The following is a 17,829-nucleotide window of genomic DNA, read 5'->3' as shown; positions in this document are numbered from 1 at the left end:
AAACCTATTTCTTCCAGGTTTCTTCCAGTTTCTTCCGGAAGAAACTGGAAGAAACCGGAAGAAACTGGAAGAAACTGTGAAAATTGGCTTATAAGCAGCACAGCCCACATACATGATAAAGAGACAACTAGTTTACCACCATCTGACTGAAATGCATACCATTGAAACCATCAAAATATGATATTTTTGTTTTGATTATAATTTTGGGTTGTTTTTCTACACCAAAAGATGTTTGCTTATAAATCACAATATTGAAGGACTACATATCATCTCGCCATCCCCCCATCAACCAGAATTGCATAACTGGCCATACTGTATGAATGATTAACCTGGATTGGCCCATGAACTGAGGATTTAATACAATGAACACCAAAAAAACAGCCAAACAATATCTGTTAGATTTAGGCAACAGTTTAATTTCTGCAACTCCCTAAATTACAACTTGTAATTAACAGGAGGACTTGTCATTCCAATAGCAAAAAGAACAAACATCCACAATTAAACACAGCTGGCCAAGAGCCAGCCCTCATTTCACACTACAACTTCCAGTCGAATCTGTAACCCTTATGTCTTGAGTTCAATCTCCACAAAATATGGTCATAGTGGTCAATGTAATCCTAGTAATGAGTGTGCATTGTAGTAGGCCTACACTAGTTTCCAGGGAACACTTGCCCCTCCACTCAGAAACTAGTTTTTAGCTAAGAACTGGGCTATATTCAGGACCATCCTGGTCTGCAAAATATAGCTTGCCCATAGTTGTTCCCTGAACTGCCCGCTGCTAGTAGCCTAGTAATATATTGTGTACAGTATATGCTGGAAGCAGGTCATGTGCTCCAAACCTAGATATAGACTACCTAGATGACACTATAGTGCTTCTTGTCCATTTATTACATAGTTAGAAGTCATTGCAGGTTGTAATGAAACTTTATCAACAGTTTTTCCCAAAAAAATGAGTTTCTTCCATTTTGTCCGGAAGAAACTGGAAGAAACCTATTTCTTCCGAGTGGAATAAACCGCGGTTTATTCCACGGTTTTTTCCACCCCCCGGAAGAAACCTGCGAACCCTGCAATCAGCAAATAAACAGACTCGGGCATTCTCTTTGGCACTCATCTCCATTTAATATCACAACTGTAATTTGAAATTAATTTTCAATACATAGAGACAAATTCGATATGAACACTTCTGATAACTTATACTGATATAGTATCGTTATTCAATATAGAATCATCAAATTATCGTTCTATAAGCCTTATCACTGTATGAACAGAAATCCCCTTAAACACAACACTCCTCCCTACCAGCGAGGTGATATAATGTGTTCAGAAGAGTCAAGAACGTATCAGATGACAGGAACTGAAATGGCAAGATGCACCACTGCAGAACTTTGCATGGGCAGGTATATTTTGATCTACATCTGCCATCGACTCGAGTACCTTAGAGAGATTGACGACATATTTTCCACTGAATGGCAAATTTATGCAAAGGCATTTATGCCCGTCGCAACCGGTAATCTGCTATCAAATGTAGCGATATACTGCACATGTATCAAAGGGGCCCAAGTTTTACTATAAGGAAATGGACATGAGACATTTTGGTCCGGAAGAGACGTATAATATAGTAGTTAATAAACATCAACCTCCTGAAAAGCAAACTTTAATTTACATCGTAGTGAAAACAGACATTTGTTTACCTACCATAGTTCTGTTATACTATGCAACAGCTCATTTAAGTGTTGACCAATATTTACGTCTAAGTTTCAAGTATGTTCAACAAAATTCTTAAATAAATAGTTTGCTGACATTGACGTTTTTCTAGATCATCCTCTATCTTCTTCCTGGCTCATTACTTTTATGTAAATAATAACATGCATTCTTTTAGTTTTTCTTTCTTATTCTTTTCTTGTCTTGTTTTGTTAAGACCCTAAATATGTACAGCCTAGCGGACCTTTCTTTCTCACAAAGCTATTTTCCCGTATCTATTTGCTGTACTGCCCAGAGAACGCCCGGTTGTATCGGACAGATCCTCGGGCACGTAAAATAGTCGCGAGCAAGCACATTCGTGGTGGGCAGAAACGGACTCTGAGGCATGAACAGTTGCAGGGGGAAAAAGAGTATTTATTTATTACAACGACTTGGCCAAGACTATGCTTGTCTTGGTTAATTGACAACTTTTGCTCATTAGTTTAGTGAGGTAAAAATGTATAAAGTCACTGGAGGACCTGGTCTCTAGTTGTGTTTAGTTTTAAATCAGGTAGGAGCTAGTGGGCATAAAACATAACAATTTGGCAAACCACAATGCTAATTTTTACCAAATCCAAGTACAGCAACATTGCTGGCTGTACCTACTCCTGTGACAAAGATATAGACATACAGCATGATACCATGAAGAGGATAACAGATCAAAAAGTTTGCATATTGTCCCTCTGTTAAGTTGAAATATTCTATCACAAATAGTCTACAATATCTATAGCAAACTCCTCAAACTATACATAACTCATGTTGTCTATCTGTAGGCCAAGGTTCCCTGTGGGACATTAATAGAGTTTTGAGAGTTCTCTTGAGTCATAGACAATATGATGGAGGGCCATCACTAGTGGGGGCGCAGTTTGCCCACCTATGGGTTAGACCAATCATCAACAGGTGTAGCTACCTAGACATATTTATAACTTGATGTGTTATTGGCACACTGTAGACCTGTATGTATACTATGAACTGTATTCATATTACATAAATTTGTCACATCATACTAATTATCAATGAGTCATGGAGAGTTATATTTGTATATTGTACTGTTATCTATAGTACAGACGGTTCAAATCAAGTCTGCATCCAGGACAGAAAACCAGGAAGTGAGAGTACAGAAGGTAAACCTACTACATACACACACATCTATATATATGCACACTATACACACTATATGAACTAAAACACAGTTTGTATGTGACCAGCAATACTAAATATACTGTACTACACAAACACGTTTAAAGGAGCATATTTTATTTAAGTATCACCCCAAAGTGACGCCTCCATACCATTAATTGTGATCCTTACGCCGCTACTCCAAACATGTACCAAACATAAATTTTCGCGAAAAACGTCTTGAATCTTTAGCAAATTTTAGCAAATAGGATGACATTTCGTCAGCAAATGGCTAATTATCCAACGATAATCACGAACCGGACGTGACAGAAAATACCCACACACTGATTGGTCAATTTGAACAACATGTTAAATTGAAATTTTGAAAACAGTTAAGATAAGCCTAGTATATCAATGTATGTATAAAATGAGCGAAACAGGCAGTTTGTTACAATGTCTGACGTCACGTAATAGAGATGATTTGATTGGTTGATTTTATATATGAATAAGAAAGGTGTGGTGTGCTCGCATAATTGTTAGGGCAAACAAAGTTGTCAATTGTTACGAAAAGGCTAATTACTTGTTATGTTGAGTTTGCCGAGTAAAAAGTCTATCACGGTAATATCCCCTCATGAATCGCAAGTTGCTGATATGGACATGAATGTAACTGACAATGGAATGCAAAAAAAAATACTGAAAAGGTCAACGCAATATGGACCCTTCAGATATAGAACTGGTTGTATCATTGCACATAACAATTCCCATCTGGACAATGGTTTAAATGAGCAAGTAGAATATTTTTGTTTAAAACAAAGTTCTTTTGAAGAAACACTTGGTGAGAAAATGTTGAAACAACTTTTGATAAGAACAAACCACTTGGTGTGCATGATCGCATCTATAGGCAACATTCATTGAAATCGTTGCTCAAAGAATGCAGTCTGACGTAAGTATCCTAATAGTTGTGTATATTCATGAGGAGATTTATATGCAAATAACGTCGACCATAAATTATAATATTTTGGGAACATTCCAATTCAGGGCTAATTTTGGTAAAGATTATCAATTTTATACAGTATGCACAGCATAGATATTTATAACTTTTCAATAAAAATTATATTTAACATATCTTAAAAGCAAACGGTTAAGTAAGCCATGCATTACATTACAACAATACTGTAGTCTGAACGATTTGAATGCACATCTTTGTGTTAAACACTGTAAGCAAGCCCTAGGATGTACCCTGAAGGAAATAAATGGCTGAAACTTTACACCGCCGGGGTCAAGTGAGAAAATATTCCATAACAACTGGATAATTGTGTCAGGCCCTTTAACTTGACACACTTACTTTACTTCTATGATATCATAAACCTGTCCAAATTATATCCTTGTACATATTCAATTACTTTGCCAGTATTTATCAACTGCTCGGAAATTAATGCCCTGGAGGTACAATATTCAACATACTGTACAAACAAAGGAAGGGATTAGATAGTCACCATTAATTAGTATTTTAACAACCAGAATTTAACAGCTTTGATGGATGTTCTAGAAATTCTTCAAAGTTTAGGCTGTCATCTCTCTTCCTTCTTCGTACTAAATTATTTGCGTTTACATTTATCAGCCGCTCTTTTTCCTCAGCAATGTGCCATGAAAGACACCAACAACACCTGAATGATTTGTGGAACAAAAATCCCGGAAATGACAAGCTGACTAGGGTTCAACCATTCCAATTAGGGGGGGGGGGGTTTAGAATGAGAATTTGAATGTTGTTATCAAACTGTTTGTGACCTTTTCACAGATCCTTAATTAGAAGTAAAGTTATTAACTGTTTGATTTTAAGAGATAAAGAAAATTTTCTGTCCACAGATCCTTTCCCCAAAATCAAGTTATTCAACTAAATACAATATATATATAAACATTCAATCCATATTTATATATCTAAGTTGCACAATTAGGACAGAGAGCGAGCACACTTCAGATCTAGGGTAACACGATGCACTTAAGCAATTTATTAACTCCCATGTGAGGATGTACAAGACACTGATCAAGTTTTTTTCCATCCGTAGAGAGTAAAAATCCAATAGGTCGGCAGGCTGCATAAAATATGGGATCAGTAGAACACCATGATGTAATCCAGTCAACAAATCATTTCCTGATAGATATCACTCCTAAATGGTATCTCATCTCATTTAGATTAACATCAAATTCCACAAACATAATTAGCGGTGGTATTTTACTAGTCGGCTGCAGATGACAGTCTAGGAGGGAGCCTGTATCCAGGGGCAGATTTACCGTGTATGTGACAATATAAATATCTCCATAGCGACGATGTGCACCCACGTGACCGACGTACACTTTTCAGATTTTTCTTGCGCATCCCGTAGCTGGGTGTGCACCCTAACTGTATTCACCTCTGCTTGAAGTTCAGTTCCCATGCAGGGACAATTTACTTCAAATATGTCACATCTTTTAGCCACCACCTTTTGAAGGTTCGAATTCCCAACTTAAACTCATCTTTTCATTATGTAGGCGGCTGCTTTAATGATAGATCGCATTTTCATTTGTCTTAGCCGTGCTTACTTTTTTTATTGATTGATTTTCTTGTTTTGCTTTGACTAAGTTTATTCCTTAAATTATTACTCTGTGTGTACATCTGATTTTGTACTTCTTATGATTTTACTATATAGTTCCATGTAAAGTGCTTTGAGTGATTCTGTTACATAAAGTGCTATATAAATATAAATCTTCTTAAATAGTTTGCTCAGAACTGTCATATCAAGTCACTCTACACAACTGTTTAGTGAGGGTGCTATAGGTGTGAAGAGACAAGGTAAGTGACAAGCAAACTTGCTTGCTGTCAGCATACTTACATGACTCTCAATTAACATACAATAGGAACAACAATTCTGTAGTTGACTGGACTTTTTGAAGGATTACAAACAAGTACCAAACAGGCTGTGAGAATGAAATTTCCAATTTTGTCGAAGCAAACATATAAAACAAGGTCACACACATACACACTAACACTCACAAATACTATACTATAACAGGCAAGTACTTGTAAGAAAACCTCTTACAGTTTTCCCATCAAACCTTTCACCCTCCCCATAAAGTACACACACACTATACAAAAACACGCACACATGTACAACAAGTACATGCTTGTAATTTTCCCATCAAACCAAATTCCACCCATTTCATAACCACCACACAAGTTAGTTGTGAACTCCTTTATTAACAATAAATTGCAACTGTGTCAAATATCTACTCACCCGTGAACAGTTCCATTTTCTCGGTAGTTGACTTGAATGAATTTCCCAAATCGGCTACTGTTGTTGTTCACGACCGTCTTGGCATTGCCAAATGCCTGAAAAATTAGCAACAGGTTTTGTTTTGGTTTTAATATTCTATCATCTTAAGGTTTGGTCATATTGATGGAAAAAGTACAGTAAGCCTTAATATTTAAAATTTAATAAATGAATACGAGCAAATCAACACAAGTACAAAAATCAAACCAAATGTCTTTGAAGCAGCTTCTTATGTCCAACATTACGTACACCAAAAAAAGGGGAAGACGTTAACAAGACCTGTCCAGATCTATTGTACAGTATATATATCAGTTACGATGATGCAACCAGAGAGTAATCGAAAACAGCAATATAATTTCCTCTAATGAAGGAAAATATGCTGCTTTTTTTTATTGCCAAATAACTAAGTACTATCTGTGTCCCTCTGTATCATGTGAATTACATGATCAATAACTCTTGGAGATGAACTCAAGTGACTATTAATAAAAGCTTCAAAACTAATTGATATATGACTTTACAGGCCTCATTATTTACATTATGGATCAGAGCCCGTCCTCAGTGCTCAGCACTTAATTGACTTTGCTCAAAACATACCACATAATCGTTCTTAAAATGACAATCTTGTAATGCATACTGCACATACCTTAACGATGTTTTAACATGACAATCTGTCTTGAATGATTAGTTACTGTTTAATATATTTACCAGCTGTTAAAACTAATTAACCATCTTTCTGTTGCATTTTTTGGGATGCAGGGAGGGGGGTAAAGGAAGGGGAAGTGGAGGGAGGATTCTTTTTAGCTCAGCTGAAAGCTTTCAGCTGAGCTATGGCAATTGTGTGATTCTGCCGAAATTCTGTCACTTTGACTATCATTTTGTCATTTTTCATTCAATTTTGCTGAAATTTCATGAGTGGTTTGTGTGAGGTAAGTTTTCATGTACATATTTTATAAACTTGAAGGTCATTTGAGGTCAACTCACAAGACGTTTTTTCTCTGGAAACGTAAAAAATGCTACTCCTACAGTGTTTGTCTGCTATGATCTGTTATGATGTTGTGGATATAAATGTTTGAATAGTGGTGAACAAAAGTTGTTCAGTTAAGAATATTTTGTCGACATATGAGGGCCCAAAACAGGACCTTCTGTAAAGTTTTCAGTTATGATGATATGTAGGCCAAAGGTCATATGCAATAATCATGAATTTAGTTAGTTTTTTCTAGTTTTTAGTATTCATGACCAGTATGTGTTTTGGTGTGAGTAGCAAAATGTCTTCCATCTTAATTTTCCTGTCGTTTTGGGAAATAATTCCACCCTTGGGAGACTTGATCAAGTCATATATTTACATGTTATTCAGGCTTCCTGTCTAGTTCGATGTCATTCTCTGTAATAAAGGACTACTTGGCAGATTTGTAATATGAACTTTTCAACACTTTTTGTGTGGGATACGACATGTGACAATGACCTATATTCCCATTCCGAATTCTGCTCTTTAACGTTTCTCTGTAGAACATCGATTGTACACAAGTTGCAGGTTGTTCCATTACTCTATGGGTGCAATTTTGTCGTGAGCAATTTGGGGTTAGCACAATTCAAACGTGATACCCACAACATTTTAGCAGATTTAGAAGAGGAATACTTGTCAAAATTATTGCCAATCAAAACAAATTTCTCAGATAGAAGCTTCCCTGAGATTCTGCATCCTTGATGCTCTTGTTTCTTATTCCAATCTGGTGTTACAGGAAGACAGTCACGTAATCCACTTCTAAGAGGATGAAAAATGACAGAGGATCTAAAAAAAATATTTCTCTGTTACCTACAAAATGACTCTTAACTCACTCACTCACTCACTACTTTTGCTCTATAAATAACTGGGCACATGAACGCTCACAAATACCTCTCACACTTAACTCATAAATTCCTGCCTCAAAGCGTTTCCATTTTGACTCTCCGATTAATTGTGCACTGTTTAAGGTTTACCTGAAAATTGATGACAGTGTCTGCTTCCGATAAATCAATCGATTCATCTCAATCAATCATGACAGAAACGACGGAGGGAAACATTTTGTTTTTTAGGCTAGACTTAAAAAGCGAACGGACATCGGCTGGCAGGGAGAATGTTTGTCTCTTACCCTTACATTTCAACGTCTAAGCTGCAGTTTCCATTACCAAATCTGTTCTAGGGTCATATTTTAAAACCAATCCTTCTTTCCTCCTCTCTACCCTTTCTTCCTCTCTACCTTTGCCAGCAGACAACTCAGAGATAATTTGTTGTCTTCCTTTACCCAGTTTTAGATCCAACGTCAAAAACAGGAAAATGTGAAAATGGATTACCTACAGCTGTCGTCAACCCCAAACAGGGGTTCCCTTTCCAAGGTTAGCACAGGTTCAGAGTATTATCAAAGATGGGGGTGGGGGAGGGGGTGAAGAGAAGGATGGGAAACACTGGAATATATGCCTCTTAAATCTAACATCAACAAAAATAAATTTCACTGATGTTGAGGTGAAGGTATGGTGTTGTGATGGGAGTTCCTGTGATATTTGGTTCCCATGCATGGACAACATTGGCAAACATAGTGATCAATCTATCTACTATATGAATGTTGTGCACATCTTTTACGCAGTACTCGGGGAATAATTTACCCGGTATTATGACACTGATTAATACTTAACATTTGCTTCAATTGTTTACCATGTATTCAAACACAAAATGTCACTTTTAATGCAACACTTAAGAAAATTCCTGTTGTTCCCTATTAATTTCATTTCAGGGAAAAATTAAACCAATCATAGCAAATACTTGGAAGAAAAAGTTCTGATTTAACTCCTTGACCATGTGTCCAAAACTTGACCATATGTGTCCAAAACTTGTCCAAATGTGTCCAAAACTTGTCCAAAACTTGACCATGTGTCCAAAACTTACAGATTTGATATTTATAGCACCTCAGGGACTGCTAACATAGTCCTTCCAAATCCCATTTATGAGCTAATCACTAAATGCGCAACCCATCTTGTTGTGTTGAAGTAAAAAAAATTCTCTGCTTTCACTTTTCTTCTGTTTCTCAAAAAAAAACTTAGACCACACACTCTTTTAAAGTACAGCTTAAAAACAAATGAGGGCATGGTAAAATTTACCTTAAGGAGGAAAGCCTTCACCCATTTGGTATTGAACTATATCCTGAGATTTTATGTTCAAACATATTCAGGACACTACGCTGTAAATAGTAAATACAACAGATTTCCTCATCTTCATATCTAGGGAGCTTGCTATTCTAAGTAACTCTATGAAGAGAGACACGGTATCCAGATAGCAGTATGTTAGAACAGCATGAGTAATGAAAGCCCAGGGATTCCAGCCTTCCCCCCCCCCCCCCCTTGAACAAAGAGAACAAAGTGCAAAGTGTAGGTACAGTAGTCTATACATATCTTGGGACAGCAGACTTTGGAAAACTGAACAACTATAAGTATGAAGACAAATACAACCCCTATATTTACCAACTGCTCTATTCCATTGACAGGACTTCAAAAGGTTACCCACTAATCCCCACCTAGGATTTCCTTATGTATGAGTTGCCCTTATGTTTTGTGTATTGTGTCTACTACATACCCATGGGTCTTAAAAGTACTTGGCAATCAATGGATAGGATTGTTTGCTTGGATGGAAAGAGGAAAGAATCAATGAAAGTATAAACATTGCTTAAAGGCAATAGGTTAGGCCTTGAACTACAGAATATTTACAATAACAATATACACACACATACAACACAGACAGGTCTATAAGTGTGAAAGACCAACTTGATAAAGGTGTCAAAACTTTCTCTGAAGCAGAAAAATACTGGGGTGTTCTACAAGCTAACTGCCAGAAACACACTGATCTGTACAGCCAGATGTGTGTACAATAAGCTCAATACATGATTGAGCTGTGCAATATACATGTCCATATACAGTACTGTAACGGTGTAACATATATTGTACTACAGCAGAGTAAAATATATAGTCTAGATAGCAGTGTAATATTAATACTACAGAAATTAATATTAACATAGTATTGTAATATATTGTACTGTAGCAATGTGTTATATAGTATGGATTATAGCAGTGTGTGTTGATGCAGCTGTTAAAAAAACTATATCAGTGTAAGATAAAGTATAACTATAGCCATGTGCAGTAATCCTATAGCAAGGAAGTAAAGTACTGCAGCAGTGTACAGTATGTAGGCTACATGAAGTACTTTATAACTGTGTAGTGTACAGCAATACAGTAATACTATTACTGTAGCAGTGAAATAACAGTTGTAGCAGTGAACAGAAGTACTATGTGATATGACATACTGTACAAAGCAGTGTCATGTACAGTACTGTAGTAGTGTCATTTAGTTTATGTAGCAGTGCTAAATATATGTAGCAGTGTAATATAAATATTACTGTAGCAGTGTAAAATGTAACTACTGTAGCAGTGAAATATAATAGTTGTAGCAGTGAACAGAAGTACTATGTGAAATGAGATACTGTACAAAGCAGTGTCATGTATATAGTACTGTTGCAGTGTCATTTAGTTTATGTAGCAGTGTAATATATATGTAGCAATGTAATATGTAGCAATGTAATATATATGTAGCAGTGTAATATATATTACTGTGGCAGTGTAATATATACATGCCTGTAGCAGTGTCATATAGTACTGTACATAGCAGTATAATATATATTCATAAATGCCTAAACAAACTTTCTGTATACTGGACCAGTCTCGAATGCGATTCGAGACTGGTCGAGTGTATAGAGAGGAGAATTGCTTCAGGATCGAATTGTTAGACAAACACTGGTTTGTTGCCGTGGCAATCATGACGTCATAATTAAAAGAAATGAAGACATGCCATGAGTATATGCAAATATGTTTATGGGCAAAGAAATTTTCCAAATTGCAAAGAACACTGTACAGTATATATAGCCTACTTTCAATCAGTTACAGCAGTAGTACTGTATGTTTTCAGACACACAGAGTCTCAATACACACTGTACGTACTTCTTAAATCATCCAGCTAAATACTTCGAGTAACATGAATGACTTAGGGATAAATTTTGAGCTTAATTTTGGGCTAGAGTCAATGTCAGCACCCTTATCGAGGTGCTTCAACGAAGAAGCGAAGCGTAAAGCGTCCAATGTTGACACTAGTAACAGTAGAAACCTTGTTGCTAAGCCTAACAATAACGTTAGCACTACTACTACTAGCAGTAACGACATTACTGACCAGGGACTAGGCCTAACGATCTTTCAGACTCGCAATAACACTGCTGTTACTACAAGAACACCTGTCGACCAATGGAGCTCGGAACCTCTTCAAAAACTGCTCATTCTCAGGTCCAGTAAACGTTTATTTGAACGGTTCATCTACCGACCAGGGATAGACGAGTTCTACTCAAAAGATTGTTAGCAACAAGCAACGTTGCTATCCTAACTGTGTTGTAGCGTTTACGGACTTTCCAGAACACACACAACTCAGCATCTGTTTATTGCGCAATTTGACCTGGTAGGTCAAAAAAACGTTTTACAATGTTATCTTTAGAAATTTGTTCATCTGTACTTATTTAATTTGCATTTGCCTCCATTTTTTAGTGTTTGAATGGATTAAAGTACAAAAATTTAAGACCAAACGACACTGCTTCATTCGTATTTTTTCACTCTTAATGTTCGTCGGAAGAAAATGCTGTTTTACAATGAGGTTACTATTACGTCATTCTGGAAAAAGATCAAGGGAGGCATTAGGAGAATTAAATACATATCAGCAAAAATTTGCGAAAAAATGCCGTTTTCTAACATTTGTGAGGGTCATTTATGAATGGGGATAAAAACGAGGGTACCCGGTCTTAAATTTGATTTGAGACCTCTGATGACGTCATCGAGAAGGGCAGCGGACCTCGGCTATCGCCTCGGTCCGCTCAGCCTCCTTGATGACGTCATCATCGGTCTCAAATCAAATTTAAGACCGGTTCCCCTCGTATTTATCTCCTAATTATTATAGCAGTGTAATGCTATATTTTACTGTAGCATTGTAATATACATCTAGAACTGCAGCTGTTGAATTAATGTCATCTGGCAAACATTCTGATGTACACAAGAATCACTATATATGAAAGAATATACTGCACGAGTGAACAGTGCAAGGCACACTACACCTGGCATACATGTTTAGCATCTGCAACAATCTCTCAGTAATTGCACAATCTGCATTGGAAAGGCTTCCGACTTCCAAGGGAATAAAACATGAGTTTTCATGGTCTGGTCATATTTGGTTTCAACATCCGAATTCTCGATAAGAGTGAACCTATTTCACACAGTGTGAACGACTGGAATGGCAATCGTGGCCTTGGAAATGAATCTCTCTCCACAATGCACCTTACCATAGCTAGCCACCAGGACACTCCCACACAATACCACAATGAAGTAATGTCAACATTATTAAGAGACAATGTTCACAAAGAAATAACAACATTACTACAAAGAAAGAGAGAAATGAAGTAAGAAAGGGAAAAATAGTTTTTACACAAAGGGTAGATATCACTCAATTGATTTTGAGGTACTGTAGACTAGCATATTAGGGCAGTTTTATCATTGACTGCATGGGTTAAATTTCGCCATGATTTTGACAGTACAATCCGATATTCAATGCAGTTAATTAGCTATATCAGGGACAAGCATATAAAAAAAAATCTGAATTCATTAAAGGCATGTGATTAATTTATTAACATTAAAACTACTCTAAGCAGACAAAACTTACAATTTAAAAACTACAGCCATTAAGTTCTCCCTTCTGTATTGTTCATACAGTATGAAGAAACTTCTAACAAGGTTTCTTAATTTTCAATTTAATTTTAGTCTTTTTTATTTTTGCATTTCTTGTACATTTTGGGGGGGGGGTTGCTGAGTAATTTCCCAAAGGTTTGGTAAACTTCAATGGGGACGATGAAACAGAAAGCTGCTTTAATACCTAGGTCACCTCGGGGAATAATTTGTCTTTATATTTTGAGTAGAGTCTCGAATAACTGAATGTACAGTAAGATTATGTACACAAACACTGTTATACATATTTGCAAATTAGCTCTAAATTGTTTTGGCCAATCTGCATAGCAATTTTCAATGTGATGCAAGACTAATTAGTCCCTGGTCCATATTGTATCTTCTTCACAGCAACTCTGCACCCAGCCTAATGACCGACCGCTAAAGTAAACTCAAATTGTCATTAAATTAGCTAGAAGATAGCGTTTTCCAGAAAATCATGACCAATAGCTCCCACAGGAATACATAGTGTTATCTGCAATGTCCGGACTACACAAATAACTGAACTGTAGATCACTAGACTAAACTTTAATTTGAGTTCAACATCCAGTTAAATGTACAGTGGAAGCACCCCCCCAACCCCATGCCCCCCCCCCCAGTCTGCCATATTAGTATAAACAGCCTCCCCATGGCTCCAGCTCTATCTGTCTGTGATCTAAGCTGACAAGATTCACTTGGTAATGAGATTAGTAGAAAACTGTTCCGCCAATTAATCAATCCATTTATCAATAAGCCAATTGATAAATTACAGTACATTGCAGTAAGCTGAACAGGGTAAGAATACGACAACTGATATAACCGAACAGACTTCCAGTGTTCACTGACATTGATTGTGAGTGAGAGATGATATTTTAACATTCCCGATACATTTTATGAACTCTGTTAAATTCCAAACTCACAATTTATTCAAAATGAATCGTAGAGAATGTATCAGATGGTCAACAACTATCTAGATACAGGTTCTTCTTCATCTTGAAGAATTGATCGTTAAAACTTGTAACAGATCGTGGATATTATATTTCCGATCATAAATCCACCGGTCTGGCAGAATCCCAGTGTAAATAATCTACGCCTACGATGCCTCAGAGGCCGTAAGGAAGTCCAGATATCACTGGAGCCAAAAGATTTCAGAAGTATTAAAGACATGGATACCAAAAGGATTTGATGAATTTTACGTATATCTTTCTAGTATTTGGTCAGATACACTTCCCAGTTTTTCCATTTCAATATCAACCCTACACAGCATCTACATTCAAAATAACATTTTTAGAAACCTTTGGGCCAAATGTGGTAGTTTTGTAAGTTCTTTGACATTTATTGTTTGGCTAATGGAATTATGTTGACAGAGTTCCTTTCTGCATCAAAATTAATAGGAAAGGTTAAATTGACGACTTTTTTCATGTCTTAAGAGACTCTCAATCACTCAAGTTTATTGTATATGTGGCTCTTACTCTTAATCAAGTTTGGCCATCTCTGGACTAGACTACTTTTGATTTCAAGAAAATGAACATTTCTAGGGTTTCAGAGACTTCCTGTCAAACTAAGCATCCTAGTTCAAAGGAAATATCCAGTCTCAGCAATTCAACCACTAGACTCACTCAGACCGGAAGTTGGATATAAACATAGCCTAGAGCTACAGGAAATTTGTAGACTCTTCAAGCAAGATATTGTTACTATCGTGCTATAAACACTTTCACAGTGAAACGTTTGTCCCTCGACTGTTTTGGATACATGTATGCCTCTACCCGTAATGAAAAACATAAGCATAATAAGTTCATGTTTTTTTCTTTCATTTTGTAAACTGAGGTCGGGAAGTTTGCACTGACCAAACTTAATCATGCCAGCAAGTTAGGACTCTAGGCTTTTCACATTAGTTATACTGTTTTATTGCTTACCTCAAGAACTGGTCCCGCACCAAGTAATATCTGCTCAACTCCGCTTGCATGTCCCCTTCGACTCAAAGCTGTCAGATGGTGAATCAAAAAGTTTGTACTCTCCGTTTTACCGGATCCACTTTCGCCAGAAATCACAATGCACTGGTTCCTCTTCTCCTCCAGCATGAGATGAAATGCACCGTCGGCGATGGCGAAGATGTGAGGAGGCAGCGCCCCCAGTCTGTGGTTCTGGTAGAGGTTGACGTACTTGGGGTTGTATATCGGGAAGAATCGAAACGGATTTACGGCGATGAGGATCGACCCCACGTAGGTGTAAATGTTACCCTGTTTGAAGCGAGCGGACAGATTGTCCATGAGAGTCTTCTCGTTGAGATCTGGCAAGTTGCATAGATCGTGGTACTCTTTGGTGGTCGAGGGGTGCGGGAAGAATCCGCTCACGAAAGAGTCGATGGTCTTAAACTCTGTTATGTCCGGTGGTTTGTTGGATGGTTCATTGATCCTTCCTAAAAGAAACCTGTAATTTGTTTGAAAGGTACTCGAGTCGATGCCATCGTCCGCCTGGACCCTCGGCCAGAGCGTCTGGACTTTGACGGGGTTCTCCGAGCGTTCCAGACGCCGCTCCTTGCATACATGTCCCGATTCTTGGCAGATCTCTGCTAGATAAAAGTTCTCCGTGGGTTGAGTCTCCAGGTTGAGCTTCGCCAGGACCGTCACCAGCAGTTCCGATGTCGTCGTCTGTTTGGTCGCTTGAACCGTGATGCTCTTTCTGTCGGGAGAGACGCTACCTGGGTGCACCCGCACCATGTGCACCCCGGTATCTGTTTCAGCCACAGACATTGTTGAAGCCTCCCGAATCTGAAACAAAATGACAGTAGAAACTGTTTTAGATTTCAGTGAATCAATCCAAAGAATCTTTTTTATAGAATTTTCAATACAAGTACTGTGCCTGAGACGACAGGAGTTAAAAGTTGCATCTGAAGGTTAAATCCATACTGCCCTCAAACTACTGCATGCTAGACTATCAAATTAAACTGTCACTCATATTGAAATTTTCAATCAATATTCTACTGCTACCCCTTAAAGCACTTTGCTCCATGCACCAACAAAGAAGTTGTCTCATTCGGCCTTCCTTGATGCCAGAGCTGCTGGTTGATTCCATCTAGATTTCAATTTTAGTTCCTTCTACAGATGCAAAAGGAATAATTAAAAGGATGCTGTTCAGAGAGTTAAAATTGTGACATTTTACTCCACATATACATATATACACTACCGCACCTTCGTTATTGTCTTTCTGCGCTATACGATGCAAATACGGTAGTTTTAAAACCTAAAACCAAACCATGCTAACGTTTGCTGTCCAATAATATACACTGTGGGATTCACTGCTTTATTTCATCTCACGCAGCCTACTGTACACTTTTAAAGTCTAGCAGTGAGAAGGCGCAGTTCTTTCTTAAGTCTTCTGTTGACACTTTCCGCTGTACAGTGCTGATGTTCAAATATTGAAATGATTGCAGATCAAGGTGAAACTGTAATTTATTCTCTACATGGCACTGTGTAGTACAATGCAACTATTTGCTTCTTCAATCCCCCAAGAAAATCTCTTCACTGTTTAACCTTCTTGTTTTTTCACACAAGATTTAAAAACCAAATACAAAGCATGACCACAACTGGTTATATGACACTCCATTCAATTCTTGTCAGCTTGTGATGGCAAAAAATGGTCTTCACTGGTCCTTATGGTAAGACCATGGAGGTAAAACAGACCAACTCTCCCTTGCTGTTAACTGTTCAAACACACTGTGATTGACATCCAGGGATTCCTTGACTACTATGTACATATAGCAGAGCAACACTGAGCTGCTTCTGTTTAATAACTACTACACAGTGAAATGTGGCTGTACATCTCTGGTTGGAAAGTTTAATATAGCAGGTTCATGAGGTCATTTACATTGATCTGTTGCAAATGTCCTTCACTATAGATGAATCATTAAAAATCTGTTCTGTATCAGCTATGTCTGTGAGATACCAGTACAGACAAACACATGCAGATGTTGCACACTTTCAGTACGTTTACCAGCTAACTGTGTGAGTGAAACATTAATGTTACGAATCCCAGAGCTATGTTAATTAACATATTTATTATGTAAAGGCAAGGTAGAATATGAATATTTATTGAAATGTGAAGAAATTGCATCAAGTGTAAAGTACTAGAATAGCCCTTGCAGATAATATGCGGCGGTAATGATAACTGTCCCTTTTGCAGCAATATGTACGCTTAGCTAGAAGATGCAATGCAGTTTTAAGTGGAGATCAAAAGTAAACCAGCTGAAGACTTGCAAAGATATGAAGAAGCAAAATAGACAAGAGGAAATTGCAGACAGATTAAAGTGATGATTACCATATGTAGCTGACTATCATCAAGAGGAAATTGCAGATAGATTGAAGAGATGATTACCATATATAGCTGACTATGATCCATCTTGATGAAATTGCAGATAGATTCAAGTGATGATTGCCATATGTAGCTGACTATCATCAAGAGGAAATTGCAGATTGAAGAGATGATTACAATATATTGCTGACTATGATCCATCTTGATGAAATTGCAGACAGATTGAAGTGATGATTGCCATATGTAGCTGACTATCATCAAGAGGAAATTGGAGATAGATTGAAGTAATGGTTGTCATAAAAGGTAGCTGACTATCATAAATCTTAATGAAATTGCAGATATTGAAGTGATGATTGCCATCTATAGCTGACTATCATCAAGAGGAAATTACATATAGATTGAAATGATGATTGTCATATATGTAGCTGACTATCATCAATCTTGATAAAATTGCAGACAGATTGAAGTGATGATTACCATGTGTAGCTGACTATCATAAATCTTGATGAAATTGCAGATTGAAGTGATGATTGCCATCTAT

General features: G+C 37.2%; 1 protein-coding gene across 8 annotated transcripts in view; it reads right to left on the bottom strand.

Annotated features, from left to right (window-relative positions):
- LOC139978325 (unconventional myosin-IXb-like) overlaps nucleotides 1-17,829 on the bottom strand; it is a 110,371-nt gene that overhangs the window by 59,408 nt on the left and 33,134 nt on the right. For all 8 annotated transcript variants that reach the window (XM_071988416.1, XM_071988413.1, XM_071988415.1 and 5 more), the window contains 2 exons: nucleotides 14,894-15,748; nucleotides 6,132-6,226 (listed from right to left, as the gene is read on the bottom strand). In XM_071988416.1, coding sequence (XP_071844517.1) covers nucleotides 6,132-6,226; nucleotides 14,894-15,730 — 932 coding nt within the window. In that variant the 5' untranslated portion in view covers nucleotides 15,731-15,748. The remainder of the gene's footprint in view (nucleotides 1-6,131; nucleotides 6,227-14,893; nucleotides 15,749-17,829) is intronic.

The sequence above is a fragment of the Apostichopus japonicus genome, chromosome 13, assembly GCF_037975245.1.
Source record: "Apostichopus japonicus isolate 1M-3 chromosome 13, ASM3797524v1, whole genome shotgun sequence".
In the NCBI taxonomy this organism is placed as follows: domain Eukaryota; kingdom Metazoa; phylum Echinodermata; class Holothuroidea; order Aspidochirotida; family Stichopodidae; genus Apostichopus; species Apostichopus japonicus.
Note: the sequence above shows the minus strand (reverse complement) of the source record. Positions and strands in the feature narration are given on the sequence as shown.